Source organism: Pantherophis guttatus, chromosome 4 (genome assembly GCF_059756535.1).
Source record: "Pantherophis guttatus breed Tessera chromosome 4, ASM5975653v1, whole genome shotgun sequence".
Taxonomy (NCBI): Eukaryota; Metazoa; Chordata; class Lepidosauria; order Squamata; family Colubridae; genus Pantherophis; species Pantherophis guttatus.
In genome coordinates this window covers 1,970,507-1,992,609 of record NC_142066.1, presented here as the reverse complement: position 1 = coordinate 1,992,609, position 22,103 = coordinate 1,970,507, and the positions used below count along the sequence as shown (strand labels likewise).

At 47.2% G+C, this 22,103-nt stretch overlaps 1 protein-coding gene across 1 annotated transcript; it reads left to right on the top strand.

Moving 5' to 3' along the window:
- The first annotated feature begins 3,832 nt into the window (after window positions 1-3,832).
- Window positions 3,833-14,860, top strand: SHBG (sex hormone binding globulin). Its single transcript, XM_060685231.2, has 8 exons — window positions 3,833-4,009; window positions 5,619-5,734; window positions 8,449-8,638; window positions 9,274-9,435; window positions 11,255-11,423; window positions 11,575-11,720; window positions 13,265-13,484; window positions 14,241-14,860. The coding sequence occupies exons 1-8, from the start codon at window positions 3,908-3,910 to the stop codon at window positions 14,408-14,410; spliced, it is 1,275 nt and encodes a 424-aa protein (XP_060541214.2). The 5' UTR covers window positions 3,833-3,907; the 3' UTR covers window positions 14,411-14,860.
- The last annotated feature ends 7,243 nt before the right edge of the window (window positions 14,861-22,103 follow it).

The window sequence follows — 22,103 nt, the reverse complement described above, 5'->3', positions numbered from 1 at the left end:
CTTAAAAAAGAATGCAAAATTGGTTTTTCGGGTTTTCTCCCGCGTAAACTTGGAGGTTTCTTGGCAACGTTTCGACGAAGTCTCATTCGTCATCTTCAGGCTGGTGTTCTCGGCTTCGTGCTTCTAGGAGCAATGCGTGTGATCGCAGCTGTTTCTTCCTTTTAACTGCCAGTGGGGGTGTGGGAAGGAAAAAGGAAGAAACAGCTGCGATCACACGCATTGCTCCTAGAAGCACGAAGCCGAGAACACCAGCCTGAAGATGACGAATGAGACTTCGTCGAAACATCGCCAAGAAACCTCCAATTTTACGCGGGAGAAAACCCGAATAACCAAAGCCCTACATACAAACACCCGCGAAAACCTCAGAAAACATATATATTTAATATATATATATATTAAAAAAATTCAATCCTGCCTCAGTTGGATTGCAACTGTTTTGGATCGCGGCTTGTTGGAATGTTTTGGGAATATTCTGCAGCGGAAAAGAGTTGCGGTGCGGCACCCAACCACAGAGGGCAGGGGTGTTGCCAAGAAAATGCCCCCCCTCCCATGTAAACACAAGATGGCATCATTTAACGGAAGGGGAGCCCCCCCCCACACCCTCCCCGCTAATTCTAGGCCAGGGATCTCCAAATTGGCGACTTTTAAAGACTTGCGGACTTCAACTCCCAGAATTCCCCAGCAAGGGAAGGCAATTTCCCAGAATTCAGCACGGATAGGTCAAGAACAAAAGCGGCTTTATCGCATTTTTTGAAAACACTTAATAGACGGTGGGAATGCAGTCGACGTAATATATCTTGAAGTCAGGGAAGTGGGGAAAAAAAAAAGAACTGGCTAGGGAATTCTGGGAGTTGAAGACTTACGACCCATTCATTGAGTGAACTCTTCAGAGCTCCGTAAGCACCGGAAAAAGAGACTTAGGACCGTGTTTCACACTTACGACCGTCTGCAGCTCACTCACGTGATCTATTCAGACGCTTGGGATCCGACTCGAATTTATGACGGTCGCAGTGTCCCCGGGGGTCACGCAACCACGGAAGACACTTGACCGTCAGAGGTTCGAATCCGGGTCTTAAGTAGACCCAAGGAAAGGTCTGCACGGTCTCTTAAGTGGCGGGTCGTAAGTCGAGGACTCCCCATAATCCCAGCAAAATGCTTAATTCTTCATTATAGGTAGTAGTCCTCCACTTACAGCCGTTCGTTTAGTGACCGATGTGAAAACGTCAGTGGAAAAAAAAAGTAACGTCGGATGGTTTTTTCACACTTACGACACCGCTGCAGCAGCTTCCGTGGTCCCGAGTTCAAAATTCAGACCCTTGGCAACCGACTCATATTTATGACCGTCACATGACTCCCCTTGGGCAACCTTCCATCCACGGGGAAGCCGGATTCATTTCACAGCCCTGTTACTCACTTAAACAGCCGCGGCGATTCACTTAACGACGGTGGGCGGGAAGGTCGTTAAAACGGGGCAAAGAGCTCACATCGCGACCGTCTCGCTCAGCAACGGAAATTTTGCGTTTTTCGCAAAAAGGGGAATCCCTGGAGGGGCAGAAACCCACAGCCGAAGAGAAGAACCCCCCAACTCCCCCCCTCCACTCGCTTCCATAGCCCCCTGACTGGCTTGGGCACTGGCTGCCCCCTCCTGCCCCCCTCCACTCAGCCTGTCCCCTGGTTCCTGCCTGCCCAGGGGAAGGGGCACCCCAAGGCATGTAGACCACCCCGGCTTGGTAAGGAAAGGAAGGTGCCCCTTTCTCTCTTTGTGCCAACTGGCAGCCTCCCTCCCTCCCTCCCTCCCTCCCAGGGGTCCTGCATGAGCCAGACCCCCAACTCCCCCGTCCATTGGCTTCCTTAGCCCCCTAACTGGCCTGGGCACTAACTGCTCTGCTAACCCCGCCCCCTGGCCCGTGCCTGCCATGGGGAAGGGGCACCCCGAGGCATGTAGACTACCCCAGCTTGGCACGGAAAGGAAGGTGCCCCTTTCCCTGTGCCCAGCTGGCAGCCTCCTTCCCTCCCTCCCTCCCTCTCAGGCCTCCTGTATGAGCTGGACCCCTAACTCCCCCCCCTCCACTGGCTTCCTTAGCCGCCTAACTGGCCTGGCCCAGCCTTGTTGAGCTTGGGGGGGGGGAAGGACTGTCACCCCAAAGCCTTGAGTTGGGGGAGCTGCTCAAACCTCCCCCCCCAATCTATAATCTTGTGGCTGGAACGGAGGGGGCCAAGCTTTGCTGGGGACCCTCTTGGGAGGCAGGCGGGGGGTGGGGGGGCACCCAGCTAGTTCCCAAATAGCTTTTTTTTAATTTCCTAGAGAGGGCATGTGGGGGGGAGGGTCAGAAATGGGGGGGGGGATTTAGGGTCCGGGATATGGGGAGGAAGGATGTGGGGAAAGCCAGAAAGTTTGCCAACGCAGAATGGCGAAAAGTGGGGGGGGGTTGTTCGTCCCCCTCTGGTGGGAATCCGGGGGCCTCCCCCCCTCCCCAAGGAAAGGGAGAATCGGGTCCTCTCCGGCTTCCCTGGCAGGACCAGGCCGCACTTCCCGAAAAAAGCTGCGTTGGGCTGCCAGCGACTTGCACAACAACATCTGCACCGCAGCCAAGACTGAATTGTTTTGGGGGGGGGCGGCAGCGGGGAGGGCTTCCCGTTTCTCCCCCTTAATTGGCGAGGAGCCACTCGGGGAATCTGCTGTCATGCTCACCGAAGAAGCCAGGAAGATCGATCTTTCTTTCTTTCTTTCTTTCTTTCTTTCTTTCTTTCTTTCTTTCTTTCTTTCTTTCTTATTTATTTATTTATTTATTTATTTATTTATTTATTTATTTATTTATTTATTTATTTATTTATTTATTTATTCAATTTGTATGCCGCTCATCTGGATCTCTCCAGCCGCTGCCAACGAGGTAGCTTGAGGGTTTTGTTATTTATTTATTTTTTTGCTTTTGCAAAGAGAGTGAAAAAAAAAAAAGGAAGGGCCTTTAGAGGTCATCTAGTCCAACCCCACCCATCCACCCACCCGGCCACCCTGACTTCCCATATTTCCCCTGCTTTGGAAGAGCGATTTGTGGGGCGTGGCTAAACCATCGACAGGAACTAAATAAATAAATAAATAAATAAATAAATAAATAAATAAATAAATAAATACATACAGGGAATCCTTAACTTGACCAGAGTTCGTTTAGTGACGGTTTAGTCGCCGGTCGTTTTTCACACACTTAGCGACCGTCGCAGCGTCCCCGTGACCGACATCCTGGTGTCGTGGGGAGGCTTTCAAGAAGAGGCCGCACTGCCATTTGTCAGGGCACGGTGTTAAGTCTTCCTGCTTAGCCGGCGGGTTGGGCTAGATGTCCTCGAAGGTCCCTTCCGACTTTTCGCAACTCGTTCGTATTTACGACAGCGGCGGCAGGATCCCGAAGGTCACACCATCCCCTCCCGCGACCGCCTTGACAAGCAACGTCCATGGGCATGCCTGATCCGCGTCACATCCCCGGGTTCCCCACTTAACGACGGCGACTCACTGAACGACCGTCGGCGAGAACGACGGTCAAACGGGGCGAAATCTCCCTTCCCGTTGGGTCTCCGTTGAGCCACAGATACGTTGGTCGTAAGTCGGGGACTGCCTGCAGATGACCGAGTCAACCTGGAAGGGGGAAGACCGTACCCCTTCCCCAAACACAAGTGAAGCCTTGGAAAGGAGGCGGGGTCCGTAATAAAGATGGAGGGGGGGCCAGCCTGTAATCTGGCCAGACTTGGGGATTGGGGGGGTCAAAGTCTGCCTTCCCTTGTCCATCTCTGTCTTGCTGGGGGTCAGTGGGCCTTGACCCCTGGAACGCTTATGTCAACAGCGTCGGAAAACGTGGAATTTGACCAAATCCTGTTTCAGTCCCGTGTTGAGTTCTTGCGCCAACCCAACCTTACCATGTTCCCAGCTGCTGTCTGGCTGATTTTGCTGGTGGCCCTCGGCCCCTCCTGGGCCACGGGGGCCCAGATCCAGGAGACCGAGGAGGGGGACGTTTTGAAGGTGAGTCGGGCAAAGAAGACCCCCCCTCCCTCTTATTTTATGCCTGCAGAACTCCGAAGACAAAATCCCAAGAGAGTTGGAAGAGTCTCAGGAGGTCTTTGAATCCTTCTCCGCTCGAGCAGTAAGGGACCTCGGAGGTCATCCAGTCCAACCCCCTGCTCCCGGAGACCTGTACTAGGGATTCCGAACGGGAGACCCTACCTAGACTATTTCGGGTTTGCTTCAGGCCTTCCGGTCAACTTTGCGGGATCCAGTTTGTACCGGATCTTTTTTTTTTCTCGCGCTCGTCCGTCAGTTTTAATTCTCTAAAGGATGTGAAACCTCCAAGAGCGCAGGCTGCAGTTCAACAGGGGAGGCCCAGAAACACTGGGAGGGGGAGAGGCTCGAAATCCCCCATTGCTTGCCTGCAAAAAAAAAAAAAAAAAAAAAGCTCTGAAATGGGATTCCTGCTAAAGCTAGAAGAAGGAGGGGTGGACTAGAAGACCTCCCGGGGTCCCCTTCCGACTCTCTTCTCCTCTTAGCGGAACGGCTTGGCTCTCCAGGAGTTGTGGGGTGCTGCTTCATCCCTGGAGGCTTTTTTTTAAAAAAAGAAGAGATTGGACAGGCGTTGGTCTGAAACGGTACCAGGGTCTCCTGTTTGAGCAAGGGGGGGGATGGACTAGAAGACCTCTTGAGGTCCCAAGTTCCAACTCTTTTGTTATTCTGCTCTGGCTTTGTCTTCTCCTCCTCCTCCTTTTCTTCTTCTTCTTCTCCTCCTCCTCCTCCTCCTTCTCCTCCTTCTTCTTTTCCTCCTCCTCCTCCTTCTTCTCCTTCTTCTCCTCCTCCTCCTCCTCCTTCTTCTCCTTCTTCTCCTCCTCTTCCTCCTCCTTCTTCTCCTCCTCCTCCTCCTCCTCCTCCTCCTCCTTCTCCTCCTCCTCCTTCTTCTTCTCTTCCTTCTCTTCCTCCTCCTTCTCCTCCTTCTCCTCCTCCTCCTTCTCCTCCTCCTCCTTCTTCTCCTTCTTCTCCTCCTCCTCCTCTTCCTCCTCCTTCTTCTTCTCCTCCTCCTCCTTCTTCTCCTCCTCCTTCTCCTCCTCCTCCTCCTCTTTCTCCTTCTTCTCCTTCTCCTCCTCCTCCTCCTTCTCCTCTTTCTCCTTCTTCTCCTTCTCCTCCTCCTCCTTCTTCTCCTCCTCCTCCTCCTCCTCCTCCTCGAGCTCGACCTGTTGAATTTCTCCCTTGGTGAAGCTCCAGCCAGCCAGCCGCCTCCAGTGGGGTGGTGGGGGGTGGGGTCGAGGCCGATTCGGAGACCCTCCGCGGGTTTGTGGGGAGTGCGCGGGTGATGGGGAGGTCATCCAGTCGTTCCCCGACTCCTTGGCGACCCCTAGGGTGGGAATTGCGGACTTTCCCCCGTCCCCCCCCCCGTGCAACGCCCTTCCCCTCTCGGTCCGTTTCCACGGAGCAAGGCTGCCCCCGCGTGGCTCCAAGCAGCCTTCCACGGGGGATTTTCCCCCACCCCCTAGCGGCGCGCTCGGGTACTCGCGCGGCTTTCATTCCTCCGCGAGTGGGGTTGCTGGCTGCCCCCTGGCGGCCGGCCGAGGGTGATGCCGGGTGGTCCTTTTTTTGTCCTCTCCAGCTGGGCGCCTGTTTCCGAGGCTCGGCTGTGGAAGCTGGGGCGCTGAACCTGGGGCAGAGGTGGGGAGACCCCTCCCCAACCGCCACGCTCTTCATTGACTTGCGAACGGTAACCAGGTAAGGGAAAAGTGGGTGGGTGGGCTAGGGGCTTCCTCCACCACCCTCCTTCCAAGGGTCGCGCAGGGCTTGCTTAGGATGCCGCGCAAGGCTGGCAACCGCGTGTTGCGAGGCCAAGGAGGGAGTTTGCGCCGGGTCCCCGGTGGGGTCTCAGAGCAGCTGGGGGAAGGGTCTCTCTGGGAGATGGGGAAGAAGCCCCCCCAGAAGAGGAAGGATAATGGGATCTTCAAGAGAGAGAGAGAGAGAGAGAGAGAGGAAGAGAGAGAGAAAATGAGAGAAAGGGAGGGAGAGAGAAAAAAAGAAAGAAAGAGAAAGGGAGGCGGGGAGGAAGAGAAAAGGGGAGGTAATGAAAGAGAGAGAAAGGGAGAGAGAGAAAGAAAGGGAAAGGGAGAAAGAGAAAGGAAGGGAGTGAAAGGGAGAAAGGGAGGGGAGAGAAAGAGAAAGGGAGGGAGGGAGAGAGAGAAAGAGAAAAAAGAGGGAAAGAAAGGGAGAGAGAAGGGAGAAAAAGGGAGGGAGGGAGAAAAAAGAAAGAGAGGAAAAGAGACAGAAAAAGGGAGGGAGCAAAAGAGAGAGAAAGGGGGAGTGAGAGATTGAAAGAATGTGAAAAGGGGAGGGAGGGAAAAAAGAGAGAAAATGAGAGAAAGGGAGGCAGGGAGAAAAGGGGAGGAAGAGAAAAGGGGAGGTAATGAAAGAGAGAAAGGGAGAGAGAAAGGAAGGGAAAGGGAGGAAGAGAAAGGAAGGGAGTGAAAGGGAGAAAGGGAGGGGAAAGAAAGAGAAAGGGAGGGAGGGAGAGAGAGAAAGAGAAAAAAGAGGGAAAGAAAGGGAGAGAGAGAGAATGGAGAAAAAGGAAGGGAGGGAGAAAAAAGAAAGGGAGGAAGAGAGACAGAAAAAGGGAGGGAGCAAAAGAGAGAGAAGGGGGGGTGAGAGATTGAAAGAATGTGAAAAGGGGAGGGAGGGAAAAAAGAGAGAAAATGAGAGAAAGGCAGGGAGAGAGAAGAAAGAAAGAGAAAGGGAGGCAGGGAGAAAAAGAGGAAGAGAAAAGGGGAGGTAATGAAAGAGAGAAAGGGAGGGGGAGAGAAAAAGAAAGGGAAAGGGAGAAAGAAAGAAAGGGAGTAAAAGGGAGAAAGGGAGGGGAGAGAGAGAGAAATAAAAAGAAAAGGAGGGAGGGAGAGAAAGAGAAAAAAGAGGGAAAGAGAAAGGGAGAGAAAGAGAGAGAGAATGGAGAGAAAGGAAGGGAGAAAAAGGGAGGAAGAGAGAGAAAAAGGGAGGGAGCAAAAGAGAAAGGGAGGGGAAGAGAGAGAAAGGTAAAGGAAGGGAGAGAGAGAAAGAGAGAGGGAAAGAGACAGAGAGGGTAAATGAGGAATATAATGGTCGGGAGGAAGGGGAGCGATAAAGGGAACCCTGAGTCTGGCCCAGAACTGCAATCCGAGAAAGCGACTCTCAGAGGACACCCTCCCTAGTCTTTCACAACTACAAGGAGGGGCAGATTCGGACATGCAGGATGCTGTTGCAATCGCCTTAAGAGAAAAGTTGTCTTTGCATGCAGCACTTTGCTTCCCAGGTCTGGTCTACCTTGGGGTGGGGGGGGGGGGGTGAGGGAGAGAGAGAAAAAGGGAGAAAAAGAGAGAGAGAAAAGAAAAAGATAGACAAAGAGAAAAAGAGAGGCAGAAAGAAAAAAGAGAGAGAAAGGGACAAAGAAAAAGTGAAAAAGAATGATAGAGAAAAAGAGAAAAAGAAAGATAGAGAAAAGAGAAAGGGAGAGAAAGGCAGAAAGAGAGAGAGAAAGAAAGAGAAAGGGAGAAAAAGATAGAGATAGAAGAGAGAAAGACAGAGAGAAAAAGAGACAGAAAAAAGAGAGAAAGGGAGAGAGAGAAAGTGAAAAAGAATGATAGAGAGAAAGAGAAAAAGAAAGAGAAAAGACAAAGGGAGAGAAAGACAGAAAGATGAGGGAGAGAGAGAAAGAGAAAGGGAGAAAAAGAGACAGAAAAAAGAGAGAAAGGGAGAGAGAGAAAGTGAAAAAGAATGATAGAAAGAGAAAAAGATAGAGAAAAGAGAAAGGGAGAGAAAGACAGAAAGACGAGAGAGAGAGAGAAAAGAGAAAGAGACAGAGAGAAAAAGAGAAACAGAAAAAAGAAAGGGAGAGAGAAAAAGTGAAAAAGAATGATAGAGAGAAAGAGAAAAAGATAGATAGAGAAAAGACAGGGAGAGAAAGACTGAAAGACGAGAGAGAGAGAAAAGAGAAAGAGAGACAGAGAAAAAAGAGACAGAAAAAAGAAAGAGAGAGAAAAAGTGAAAAAGAATGATAGAGAGAAAGAGAAAAAGATAGAGAAAAGACAGGGAGAGAAAGACTGAAAGACGAGAGAGAGAGAGAGAGAAAGGGAGAAAAAGAGAGAGATAAGAAAAAGAGAGAGAGAGACAGACAGACAGAAAGAAAAAAGAGAGAGAAAGGGAGAGAAAGGAAAAGTGAAAAAAGAATGAAAGAGAGAAAGAGAAAAAGAGAGAGAAAAGAGAAAGGGAGAGAAAGAGAAAAAGACAGAAAAAGAAAGAGAGAGAGAGAGAGAGAGAAAGAGGGAGGTGTGGAAGAGAAGTCATGGATGGCGACCACCCTTGCCCACTCCGGCTGTGCCGTGTCTTCCCCATCCAGGGGGGTCTGCAGCAAGACCACCCCACTGGTTCCCCCCCCCTTGAGACCGTCCCTGTTCCTTCCCACCCAGTGCGGTTTCCTCCTTCGACTTCCGGACCTTTGACTCGGAAGGGGTGATCTTCTATGGGGACACCAGCCCCACCGTCGACTGGTTCGTCCTCGCGTTGCGTCGGGGGAAACCGATCGTGCAAATCCACAACACCCTCACCAACATCACCGTCTCCGGGGGGCGGCGTCTCGACGACGGCCAGTGGCATCGGGTAAGATGGGGGAAGGGGGGGCGGACGACAGGCGGTCCTCGACTTACGACCACAATCGAGACCAGAATTTCCGTTGCTAAGCGTCGTTAAGCGAGTGGCGCCTCATTTTATGACCTTTTTTGCCACCTTTCTTGAGCGAATCACCGCAGTCGTTAAGTGAATCATGCGGCCGTTAAGCGAATCCGGCTTCCCCCGTTTGACTTTGCTTGTCAGACGGTCGCACAAGGGGATCGCGTGACCTCGGGACACTGCGACCGTCATAAATGTGAGTCAGTTGTCAAGTGTCTGAATTTCGCTCACGTGACCACAGGGATAAGTGTGGTCATAAGTGTGAAACACGGTCAAGAGTCAATTTTTTTCAGCGCCGTTGTAGCTTTGAACGGTCACTAAACAATCGGTTGTAAGTTAAAAAACTATCCTTATATATTTGCTGCACCTTGTGTCAGGGAGTTCCACAGGCCAACGAGGCATTGAAATGGAGCTGGTTGTAAGTCGAGGACTACCTTTCAGATAAAGGAGACCCCTTGTCCCCTCTCTTGTTGGCCACATCCTCCTGTGAGGGTCGGATTCCGATCCTTTCTGACCCTCCTATTCGTCTATCCCCGTACGAGACTTATCCTGTGCCTTCCGGTCAGATCACGGTGAAGAACGAAGGACACTTCGTGATGTTGCTGGTCGACGGAGATGATCAACTCACCCTCAGCCACGTCTCCCACCCGATCGTGAACCGGCCCACCCCTGAGATGCGTATCGGAGTAGGAGGCATGTTCATTTTGCCGAACGAATTGCTCGTCCCGGTAAGACCGATCTCTGTCCTCTGGTGACTGCTCCAAGATCAAAAAGTCCCCGGTGGATTCTTTTCCCCATGGTTTCATCAACCCCTCTTTTCTCGAAACCAGTGTGTCCCGAGCGTGGGAACTTTAAGAAGTGTGGACTTCAACTCCCAGAATTCCCCAGCCAGCCAACCAGCTTTGCCTGTTTTTTTTTTTTCTTCCTACCTTTTAAAGCGGAGAGATTGCAGAGGAAAGGATTATAAGAGAGTAAGCAGGCCACAATGGGTATACACCTCAAAAGGGAAGGGAACTCTGAGAGTTGAAATCCACACTTCTTAAAGCTCCCAAACTCGAGAAACACTGCTCTAAAGTAATCCAAAACGCATAATTTTCATCCTCTCTCTCTTGCTATTCTCACAACAGCCCTGCAAGGTAGGACAGGGGGAATGAGGAGAACGGATCCATAATCAGCATGGGAGAAAAACGAGGATTTGAATTTGGGCCCGGCTCAAAAGACGTAGCCAATCTTTAGCTTGAGAAATAGGCCCGTCTAAAGCTTTTGGGCAGGGGTATTTGAATCATGGTTTCTTTGAGCCATGGTTTGAGCCATTCAACCTGGTTACTAGCCATAAAGTATCACTTATGAGACATGGTGTCTGGATTTGTTTCATTGTGCCATACTAGAATTTATTGCAACAAATAGAATGGGAGGGGAGGGGAGGGGAGGGGAGCAGAGGAGAGGAGAGGAGAGGAGAGGAGAGGAGAATAATAAAATACAGAACAGAACAGAATAATAAAATACAGAACAGAACAGAACAGATAATAAAATACTGAATAGGAATAGAATGCAGCAGAACAGAACAGAATAATAAAATACAGAACAGAACAGAACAGAATATTAAAATGCCGAATAGAAATAGAATGCAACAGAACAGAACAGAATAATAAAATACAGAACAGAACAGAACAGAATAATAAAATAAAGAACAGAATAGAACAGAATAATAAAATACCGAAAAGGAATAGAATGCAGCAGAACAGAACAGAATAATAAAATACAGAACAGAACAGAATAATAAAATACCGAATAGGAATAGAATGCAACAGAACAGAACAGAATAATAAAATACAGAACAGAACAGATAATAAAATACGGAATAGGAATAGAATGCAACCGAACAGAACAGAATAATGTAAATACAGAACAGAATAGAACAGAAAAGAATATTAAAATACCGAATAGGAATAGAATGCAACAGAACAGAACAGAACAGAATAATAAAATACAGAACAGAACAGAATAGAACAGAATAATAAAATACCAAAAAGGAATAGAATGCAACAGAACAGAACAGAATAATAAAATACAGAACAGAACAGAATAATAAAATACCAAATAGGAATAGAATACAGCAGAACAGAACAATAAAATCCAGAACAGAACAGAACAGAATAATAAAATACTGAATAGGAATAGAGAGCAACCGAACAGAACATATCCTCATCTTGCAACTGGCCTTGACTTACGACCGTTCAAAGTGACAACAGCCACAAAAATCATGGCTGTAAAATGGGCTCAGTCCCACGATCAATCCGTTTTATGACAGTTGCGACTCGCGATCACGATGGGCAGGCTCCCTTACGGTCATAAACCAAGGACTCCCTTTAGAACCACAATTAATCACCATTTAATTACAACGTCCCTCAACTCCAGGAACTCCCTGCCACCCCCACCCTCCCCAAAATACCACCCCAACCCCCCAATTTCAAGAAAGGTCTTTTTGTCTTTTTCCCCCTTGGCCGCCTCTCTGGTCCACCACCCCGCGACTGACGGGCGCTGCAGCTGAACCCAGCCCTGGATGGCTGCATCAGGCGCTGGGACTGGCTGAACACGAGCCAAGAGTGGCACGAGGGGGCATCCTTGCACCACCGCGACGCCAAGGTCTGTTTCGCGACCGTCCAGCGTGGCAGCTTCTTCCGCGGCGACGGGCAGGCCGTCTTTGCCCTGTCAGGTACGGCCGGACACCGCAGGCTGCGGAGTCCCTAGATTGGGAGGACAGCGTCCCTCGACTCCCGGCAGGGCGATGCCGGCATCTCACCGATGGGTCGGCCTCGGTCGTTGCAGCCGCCAAACGGTGCCAGCCACGACCTCCTCTCTTGCAGGCCTCCCCAGCGGGCTCAGCCCCACCGACGGCAGCTGGCAGCTCTCCGTGCAACTGCGGATCGGGGCCGCCCCCCAGCTCAGCACCCTGCTCGCCGTTTCGGGGTTGAAGCAGCTGCCGGTCCTGCGCCTGGCCCTCCAGCACAAGGTGAGAACGGACGGGCAGAGGCGTCCAAGCGGCCCCATCCGAGAGGGCTGAGAGCGGGGGTGGGGGGGAGGGGAGGGGAGGGCTAGATGGCCATTGGGGTGCCCACCAGACGAGTTGGACTGGGAATGTCTGCCAGGAGGGCCCAAAAAGTCAAGATGGCAGCCGCAAGATAGACGGATGGATGGATAAATGGATGGAAGGATGGATAAATGGATGGAGGGATGGAAGGAGGGATGGAAGGAGGAAAAGAAGGGAGGAAAGGAAGGGAGGGAGGAGGGAGGAAAGGAAGGACGGAAGGAAGGGAGGAAAGATGAATGAAAGGTTGGATGAATAAATGGAAAAATGGATGAAAGGGGAAGGAAGGAGGGAGGGAGGAAGGAAAGAAAGATGGATGAAAAGTTGGATGAATAAATGGAAGAATGGATGGGAGGGGAAGGAAGGATAGATGGAAGGATGAAATGGAGGATGGAACAAAGGAAGGAAGGAAAGGAAGAAAGAAAGACGAATGAACAGTTGGGTGAATAAATGGAAGAATGGATGGAAGGAGAAGGATGGATGGAGGGATGGAGGGATGAATACGGAAGGAAGGGAGGAAAGTTGAATGAAAGGTTGGATGAATAAATGGAAAAATGGATGAAAGGGGAAGGAAGGATGGAGGGATGGAGGGATAGAAGGATGGAGGGATAGAAGGAGGGATGGAAGGAAGGATGGAAGGATGAAAGGAAGGGAGGGAGGAAGGAAGGAAAGATGGATGGGATGGAGGGAAGGAAGGAAGGAAAGATGGATGAAAAGTTGGATGAATAAATGGAAGAATGGACGGGAGGGGAAGGAAGGAAGGATAGATGGAAGAATGAAATGGATGGAAGGAAGGATGGATGGATGGAAGGATGAAATGGATGGAACAAAGGAAGGAAGGAAAGAAAGAAAGAAAGACGAATGAACGGTTGGGTGAATAAATGGAAGAATGGATGGAAGGGGAAGGATGGATGGAGGGATAAATGGATGGAGGGATGGATGGAAGGATGGAAGGATGAAAGGAAGGGAGGGAGGAAGGAAGGAAAGATGGGATGGATGGAAGGAAGGGAGGAAAGATGAATGAGAAAAGTTGGATGAATAAATGGAAGAACGGATGGGAGGGGAAGGAAGGATAGATGGAAGGATGAAATGGATGGATGGAACAAAGGAAGGAAAGAAAGAAAGATGAATGAACGGTTGGATGGACGGATGGAAGGGGAAGGAAGGATAGATGGATGGAGCGATGGACGGATGGAAGGATGAAATGGATGGATGGAAGGAAGGAAAGATGAATGAAAGGTTGGGTGAATAAATGGAAGAATGGATGGATAGAAGGATAAATGGATGAATGAATGAATGAATGAATGATCCAAAGTGGAGAGTGGCGACAGTCCTCATTGAGTGCAGGGCATCATGGGCCTGTGAGTGCCAAGGACCCCTACCCTGTGGGGAGGGGGAGGAGCCATAGAAGGCGCACCCAACCCTACCCCCCCTCCTCAACCTGGTTTGTGGTCTTTCCATCCCTGCAGGATCTGACAGCCGAGTTGGGTAACCAGACAGTTCTTCAGCTCCCCCTCCCCGAAGGGGGCTGCCTGGACGCCCCCCTCCTCCTCCGCCTCACCCCCTCTTCCTTCACGCTACGTCTGGGCGACACCGAGATCTCCAAGCCCACCCCCAGGGCCGATTTCGAGAGCCTGCAACAGCTTTGGCTGAGCAACAGGGGCAGCCTGGTCATTGGGGGCGAATCCGGTACGTCCTGCCTGGAGGTTGGGGGTGGGAGGCTAGCCAGGGTAGGGCACCCCGAGTTTCTTAAATAGTTGAGATGGGCAGCCTATCAATAAATGCACAGTAAAAAATAATCTCACCCTTGCAAAGGGCTATGCATCTGCTGAATCTTGTGGCATGGAGTTCCACAGGCGAACGATTAGGGGTGAAACCCAGCAGGTTCTAACAGGTTCCGGAGAACCGGCAGCGGAAATTTTGAGTGGTTCAGAGAACCAGCAAATGCCACCTCTGGCTGGCCCCAGAGTGGGGGTGGGAATGGAGATTTTGCGGTATCCTTCCTCTGCCACGCTCACCGAGCCACGCCCACAGAACCGGTAGGGGAAAAATTTTGGGTTTCACCCCTGCTAACAATGCATTGGCATTTACACTCTGGTAGTCACGTGACCTCCCCTCCCCTGGGACGCTATGAGTTCCAGGTATATTAGTAAAAAAAGAAGCAGACATACTGCGAACTCCGGAACTTAAGATTTTAAAATTTTAAATTTTAAAATCATAAGTTCCGGAGTTCGCAGTATGTCTGCTTCTATTTTTACTTATATATATATATAAGTAAATATATTATATATAAATATTATATATATATATATATATTTGTAGCATCTTGTGGCAGGGAGTTCCCCAGGCTAACAATGCATTGAAATGCAGCCGGATTTATATTCTGGCGAGCTTCTATTCTTTCTGACTCCTTTTTTTTTTATTTTTTAAACGTCTTTATTTCAGGAGAGGAAAAATCTCAGGAGGCTCATTTCTTCCAGGGCTGCCTTAGCGCGATCCGGGTTCAAGGCCACGAATTGGACTTCGACGAAGCTCAGCACCGGAGCAACTCCATCTCGGCCCACAGCTGCCCCGCGAGCGTGGAAGGCAAAGTCGACGGGGACGATGGGCATTAAAAAGGGATCGGCGGTGCTACTGCACGACGCGCACACCTGGACGGTTTTTCCACACCTGGGCCCGTGTGTCTCCGCCTCCCTCCGTTCTGCCTTCCGTGAATGTGTGCGACTTAAGTTCCCCGTAGCCGCAACATTGGGCATGGGTGTGATTGTTGACCGTGGGGCCGCCGAACAGCTCGGTGCCAAGCCAGATTGCGGTTTTGTTGACGGACAATTGTGGGAATTGGCGGTGATGGTAATCTCCTACGGATTCCAAGTTTACTCGGCAGAATTAGTGTCTCGTTGTTGTATCCACGAATGGTGGCCGACCGTGGGAACTTTAAGATGGACGGACTTCAATTCCCAGAATTCCCCAGCCAGCGTATCACTTTTCCATTTAATTCTAATATATCAGTTTTCCATTTCATTGTCACGCCATCTAGCTTACCTTAAACTAGATTATTTTATTAATTTAGCTTGTCATGGGTTATTTTTTTCACTTTTCTGAAGTCAAGGTATATTACGTCAACCGCATTCCCACCGTCTATTAAGAAAGTTATCCAATTAAAAAAATAATAATAATAAAGGTAGTCTAGACATATTTTTTATTGTCCTACTAGCTGATAACCCGGCGTTAACCAGGTATTTATTTATCCCAATCCTGTATTAGACAGGAAGAGCAACTTCACGCTGAGCCCTGATTTCGGCGAGAATTAAATTAATTCAAAATGTTTTCCCTGTGCCCCGAGAAGCGATCAAGTAAAATAATACCGCCTTGTTGTTTTGCTAGTTGATCCCTGATCGTTTGGTATGCTTTTTTCTGATCTTGATTTAGAAGTGGCTTCTTGTCCGCGAGATATGCACTAAGTAGTTCTTTTCTCGCATGTAATCTGCGTGAAGTACGTCGTGTCGGTCTCGTAGTGGTGCCGGCAGGCCGAGTTGCAGTAATGTTTTATTGAACATGGCCATACATTTGTCCTCAAGAATAATCGAAGCCTTGTTGAAAATGTCCAGATCTAATGTTGGATTTTCCCTTTTACCAAAGGGAGTCCCCTTGTGGAGTCCTGTGAAACCGTTACCATGGCAACTCCGCTGTGCTGCACAGTAGAAGCCATTTTAAGGCAGTCCAGTAGAAGCCATTTTAAGGCACAACAGGCTGTATCTTAACAGAACACCCCTCTGAGAGGTGTTGGGGTGTCTTACCCTAACAGTATTTCTTTCCAGAGAGTAAGTCATCTGTGTACCAAGTTTGGTTGAAACTGCTCGAGGCGTTCCAGAGTTATGCTGGAACATACACAAATATATAGATAGATTTTAAATCTAGTATGTTGGGCTGCTGTGAGGTCAGATCTAGGTTTGGGATTGTGTTTTTCAACCCTTGCAGCTTGAAAACGGGTGGACTTCAACTCCCAGAATCCCCCAGGCAGCATTTCAGTTTCCCATTTAATTCTCATGCCATTCTAACCCACCTCTTTTACTCTTTTAGCTTGCCATGGGTTATTTTTTTTCCCCTCCACTTGGCTGAAATCAAGATATATTACATCTGCCACATTCCCACCATCTATGGAGAAAGTTACCCAATCAAAATATATATCTATATCTATATCTCTATCTCTATCTCTATCTCTATCTCTATCTATCTATCTATCTATCTATCTATCTATCTATCTATCTATCTATCTATCTATCTATCTATCTGGCCACATTTATTCTTGTCCTATCCATGCTGAATTCTGGGAAATCTTTGCTTGGCTGGGGAATGCTGGGAGTTGAAGTCCAGCTGTCTTAAGATTCCCACGGTTGAGAAATATTGGTTCAGGTTCAGAGCTGGTATTTAGCCGGTTCGGACCGGTTCGCCCGAATCGGTAGCGGAAATCTCCATGCCCTCCCCACTTCAGGGGAAGGATACTGCAAAATCCCCATTTCCTCCCTATCAGCTGGGACTCATGAGGCAGAGAATAGATGGGGGCGGAGCCAGTCAGAATTTTTACTACCGGTTCTCCGAACTACTCAAAATTTCCGCTACCGGTTCTCCAGAATTGCTCAGAACCTGCTGAAACCCACCTCTGACCGGTAGTAACATAATGTTACTAATGTGAAACCCAACGCTGTTCAGGTTGGTCCGGATTTGAAGCTAGTGCTAGTAGACTCCTCGTAACCTGTAATAGCGACGTCTGCGTTCACACTTCCTGGGGGGGGGGGGAAATAATCATCTTCGTCGTAAGTAGCGAGAGAGTTGCAGACTTCGTTGCAACCAATAGGAAAAAAAAATGATATGAGGCACATCGTTCCGATAGAAAACACAACTTGTAAATATTTTAATAAAATGGAGAGTCTAAAATCGATGGCTGCCTATTTTAAAAGGGCAGAAAGTTACAACCCCAACGAGCCTTCGGCGAGAAGACTGCGATGGGGGTTCCTCCACTTACGACCAGTCACTTAGTGACCATTTGAAGTTACAACAGATAGAAAGAAAGATACATAGAAAGAAAGATAGATTGATAGATAGAAAGATAGATTGATAGATAGAAAGAAAGATAATAAGGAATGAATGGATAGATAGATAGTTAGACAGACAGATAGATAGATAGATAATGAGGGAGGGAGGGAGGGATGATGGATAGACAGACCGACCCGATGATAGATACATTGATAGAAAGAAAGAAAGATAGATTGATAGAAAGAAAGATGATACATTGATAGAAAGATAGATTGGTAGAAAGAAAGATAGATACATAGGAAGAAATATAGAAAGATAGATAGATAGAAAGAAAGAAAGATTGTTTGATAGAAAGAAAGAAAGTTTGATAGAAAGAAAGATACATTGATAGAAAGAAAGATAATAAGGAATGGATGGATAGATAGATAGTTAGACAGACAGACAGATAGATAGATAGATAGATAGATAGATAGATAGATAGATAGATAGATAGATAATGAGGGAGGAAGGGAGGGATAGACAGACCAACATGATGATAGATACATAGAAAGAAAGAAAGAGAAAGATTGATAGAAAGAAAGAAAGAGAAAGATTGATAGATAGAAAGAAAGATAATGAGGGATCGATGGATGGATGGATGAACAGAGTTGGAAGGGACCTTGTAGGTCATCTAGTCCAACCCCCCACCCAAGCAGATAGATAGATCGATGATCAAGATTATTATCTGGTGATCATAGAATCCTAGGGCCAGAAAGGACCCCGAGGGTCATCTAGCCCAACCCTCTGCTCAAGCAGGAGGCCATATATATATATATATACACCATTTCTGGATGAATGATAATCCGATCTTTTCTTCCCAACCTCCAGCGACGGATGGAGCCCAGCACCGGCAGTCCCAGGAGTTTGCCCCTGAGTCATCCATGAATCTTACTCAAGACAAAAATCTCCCTTTGCGAGTCGGCTGCGAATCCTAATCCAGGGTTTAGGGGGGGGATTTTGCACCCCCCACTCCCCCACTCCCACCCCCGAGCTGCGGAAGGGTGCTCCGAGCGATGGGCCCCCTTCTCCTCCACCACGAGATCCCAACGGGCTCCTCCCTCCCCCTTCCCCACCTCTCTCCTTCCCCCGCTCTTAACCAAGAGTGACCTGGCCTGATTCGCTTTACAGGATACACAAAAAACCCACAAACACACAACACAGAGAAGGCGGAGGGAAGGATGAAATCACAAGCTCCTTTAAGGACACGAGATTAAAATAGCAACTGCGCCGGCCAGCTTGACAATAATCCATGTCTTTGCGTAGAAGGGGTGTGTGGGGGGAGGGCAGCCCCCATAAATTGCACACCCAGGCACTGGCCTCTTGCACATTTGCACTCCCTGGCAGTGTGTGTGTCCAGTGCATGATGCCACCTGACCTCTCCCCACTGCCCGTCTCCCTTGCCGTGTGCCAAAGCGTGGCAGAGACAATGGCACGCCACGCCAAAAGCATTCCAGGTGGGGTGGAATTTCTCCCTACATTGTGTGTCAAATGCACACCCACAATTTTGGTGCAAGAGATTTTAAACTGCTTTCTTTCTTTTTCTTTCTTTCTTTCTTTCTTTCTTTCTTTCTTTCTTTCTTTCTTTCTTTCTTTCTTTCTTTCTTTTCTTTTTTCTTTTTTAATTTAATTTAATTTATTAATTTATTTTATTTATTTATTTAAATTTTCATTTTATTTTAATTAAAAAAGAAAAACACACACAAATACGACAGTACAATACACACAACTGATAAACATACGTCAAGTCTTACAACTTGTATTTTAAATAATCGCATCGGTAAATTATATACTTCTGTGTATATTTCTACACATTGACTTGTATACTAATATCTTAAATGCCCTCTTTAATTTACTCTTTTCCTTAATTGGTACTCAATTTTTGTCTAAATGTTCCATTTCCTTTTTTTTGTGTGTCCTTATTTTTATTTGTTTTCTTCAGCCAATCGTACCATTTTTGCCATATTAAGTAATTTATTTATTTATTTATTTATTATTCAAATTTCTATACCGCCCTTCTCCTTTCGGACTCAGGGCGGTGAACAGCCAAAATAAAACATTTATACATAAAGTGTGATTAAAAATAGATTTAAAATAATTAAATAAAATTAAATAAAATAAATTAAAGTAATAATCTGTTTCTTCTTTTTCTTGTATTTCTTTCGTGAGTTTGTCCATTTCTGCACATTCCATAAATTTAAGGATTATTTTCTCTTCTGATGGTGTATCTCCATGTTTCCAACTCTGAGCGAATAGTATTCGAGCTGCCGTTAAGATATGAGTGATTAAATATTTTATTTCTTTCTCATAGTGTGCTGTGAATATTCCTAGTAAATAGGTTTCTGGTTTCATTTCTATTCTCTGGTTTGTAACTCCTTCTCTTGCTTTCTTTCTTTAATTAAAATTATCTTTCTTTGATTATCTTTCTTTGCAACGTAAAAATAGAGGGACGCTAGAAAAGTCAGAAAGAAAAGGGAGGGAAGGGAAAAGCCCCCCCAAAAATAAAAAATAGGGATGGCTTTCGAAAAAATTTTTTCAAGCGCAGTAAAATGTATTATTATTTTTTCCGTTCATTTATTAAATGTATATACTGCCCATCTCACCAAGAGGCAACTCCAGGTAGTCCTCAACTTTCAACAGTTCATTTAATGACTGTTCAAAGTTCAGACGATGCTGAAACGGCGGACTGGTGACCATTTTTTCGCACTTACGACCGTTACAAATTCAGATGCTTGGCAACTGGTTCGTATTTATGACGGTGGCAGTGTCCTGGGGTTATGTGATTCCCCCTTTTGCGTCCTTCGGACAAGCAACGTCAATGGGGGAAGCCGGATTCACTTAACAACCATGTGACTCACTTAACGATGGTGGCAAGAAAGATGGTAAAATGGAGCAAAGCTTCCCTTGACAAATGTTTCACTTAGCAACATAGATTTGGGGCTCAATTGTGGTCATAAGTCGAGGACTACCTGTATTCTCTTTCAACCAGCATGTGCAGTCCCAAAAAAAAATTCAATTTATCAGAATTCCCTTCCTGGGATAAATTCATTTTTCCATGCAGGTTTCAAAACAAAATTTCGCCTCTTGGTTCTTTAAGTAACTACATAATGTATAAATTAGTCTTTAGTCTATTTGATTCATTATTCATTGCACTTTTCCATGAATTTGGGCAGGGATCCCAATCAAGTAATCCCACCAACTGGGATTACATTTATTTTTCATGTTGGCAGCTAAAAAAAGATCCTTGTAGCTCGGCTCCATTTTCAGAATGGAAATTTAACATCCGCAACTTCCCAGATGTGACGGTGTAACCAGAATCCGGAGCCTTGTAAATATTTGATGGCCCGTCTGTAAGAAAGAGTAAAAGAGAGCAACTGGGTTATTTTCACAAACGACAACAAAGGTTGGAAGAGAGATTTAGGAATAGAATAGAATAGAATAGAATAGAATAGAATGGAATGGAATGGAATGGAATGGAATGGAATGGAATGGAATGGAATTTGGAATTTGGAATTTGGAATTTGGAATTTGGAATTTGGAATTTGGAATGGAATGGAATGGAATAGAAAACAATGGAACAGAACAGAACAGAATTTGGAATTCAGAATGGAATGGAAGAAGAGAAGAGAAGAGAAGAGAAGAGAAGAGAAGAGAAGAGAAGAGAAGAGAAGAGAAGAGAATTTGGAATTTGGAATTTGGAATTTGGAATGGAATGGAATGGAATGGAATGGAATGGAATGGAATGGAATAGAAAACAATGGAACAGAACAGAATTTGGAATTCAGAATGGAATGGAAGAGAAGAGAAAAGAGAAGAGGAGAGGAGAAGAGAAGAGAAGAGAAGAGAAGAGAAGAGAAGAGAAGAGAAGAGAAGAGAAGAGAAGAGAAGTCGGAATTCAGAATTTGGAATAGAATGGAATGGAATAGAAAACAATGGAATAGAACAGAACAGAACAGAACAGAATGCAACCGTCATAAATCTGAGTTGCTGGCCAAGCGTCTGAATTTTGATCATGTGACCATAGGATCATGTGAAAAATGGTCATAAGCCACTTTTTGCAGTGCTGTTTTAACTTTGAATGGTCAGTAAACGAGCCGTTGTAAATCGAGAACTACCTGCATTTCTTCTTTTTTTGCTTAACTTCTGTTTGGCTGATCTATTTTAGATTAACGTGAAATACCACTTGTCACCACCAAGTGGCGCCTAGAGCTCGCCTAGAGTTTCTCCGCCTTCTCCACTTGAAGAGGGGTGGACTTCAACTCCCAGAATTCCCCAGCCAGCATGGCTTCCTCCTCATCTGTGATAATTAAAAGCCTCTTCCTAGGCCCTGGCACTCAGAACATGCTCAGGAAACCAGCAACCTTTCCCAGGGGATCAGTCTGAGGGTGGGACTCCCAGAATTCCAGTCAGCCAGCTAGGAATTCTGGGAATAAATCTTCCCACACAGTTACAGATTAGGAAAATTAGGGCAATCGTCAGGAATATAGGCCGTGCTGACTTTCGCATGCTGGCTGGGGAATGCTGGGAGTTGAAGTCCACCCCTCTTAAAGCAAACTAGCTGGGGGATTCTGGGAGTTGAAGTCCTCCCCTCTTAAAGGATAACTGGGGGATTCTGGTAATTGAAGTCCTCCCCTTTTAAAGGATAGCTGGGGGATTCTGGGAGTTGAAGTCCTCCCCTCTTAAAGAATAGCTGGGGGATTCTGGGAGTTGAAGTCCTCCCCTCTTAAAGAGTAGTTGGGGGATTCTGGGAGTTGAAGTCCACCCCTCTTAAAGAATAGCTGGGGGATTCTGGGAGTTGAAGTCCTCCCCTCTTAAAGAATAGTTGGGGGATTCTGGGAGTTGAAGTCCTCCCCTTTTAAAGGATAGCTGGGGGATTCTGGGAGTTGAAGTCCTCCCCTCTTAAAGAATAGTTGGGGGATTCTGGGAGTTGAAGTCCTCCCCTCTTAAAGAATAGCTGGGGGATTCTGGGAGTTGAAGACCTCCCCTCTTAAAGGATAACTGGGGGATTCTGGGAGTTGAAGACCTCCCCTCTTAAAGAATAGTTGGGGAATTCTGGGGGTTGAAGTCCTCCCCTTTTAAAGAATAGCTGGGGGATTCTGGGAGTTGAAGTCCTCCCCTTTTAAAGGATAGCTGGGGGATTCTGGGAGTTGAAGTCCTCCCCTCTTAAAGAATAGTTGGGGGATTCTGGGAGTTGAAGTCCTCCCCTCTTAAAGGATAACTGGGGGATTCTGGGAGTTG

What these genes read in the sequence shown, in the direction of transcription:
- SHBG (XM_060685231.2), top strand. Translation starts at nt 3,908, where the DNA reads ATGTTCCCAGCTGCTGTCTGGCTGATTTTGCTGGTGGCCCTCGGCCCC. An exon ending in CGAACGAATTGCTCGTCCCG is followed by an intron (nt 9,436 to 11,254) that starts GTAAGACCGATC and finishes CGGGCGCTGCAG; the next exon opens with CTGAACCCAGCCCTGGATGG. An exon ending in GGTCATTGGGGGCGAATCCG is followed by an intron (nt 13,485 to 14,240) that starts GTACGTCCTGCC and finishes TCTTTATTTCAG; the next exon opens with GAGAGGAAAAATCTCAGGAG.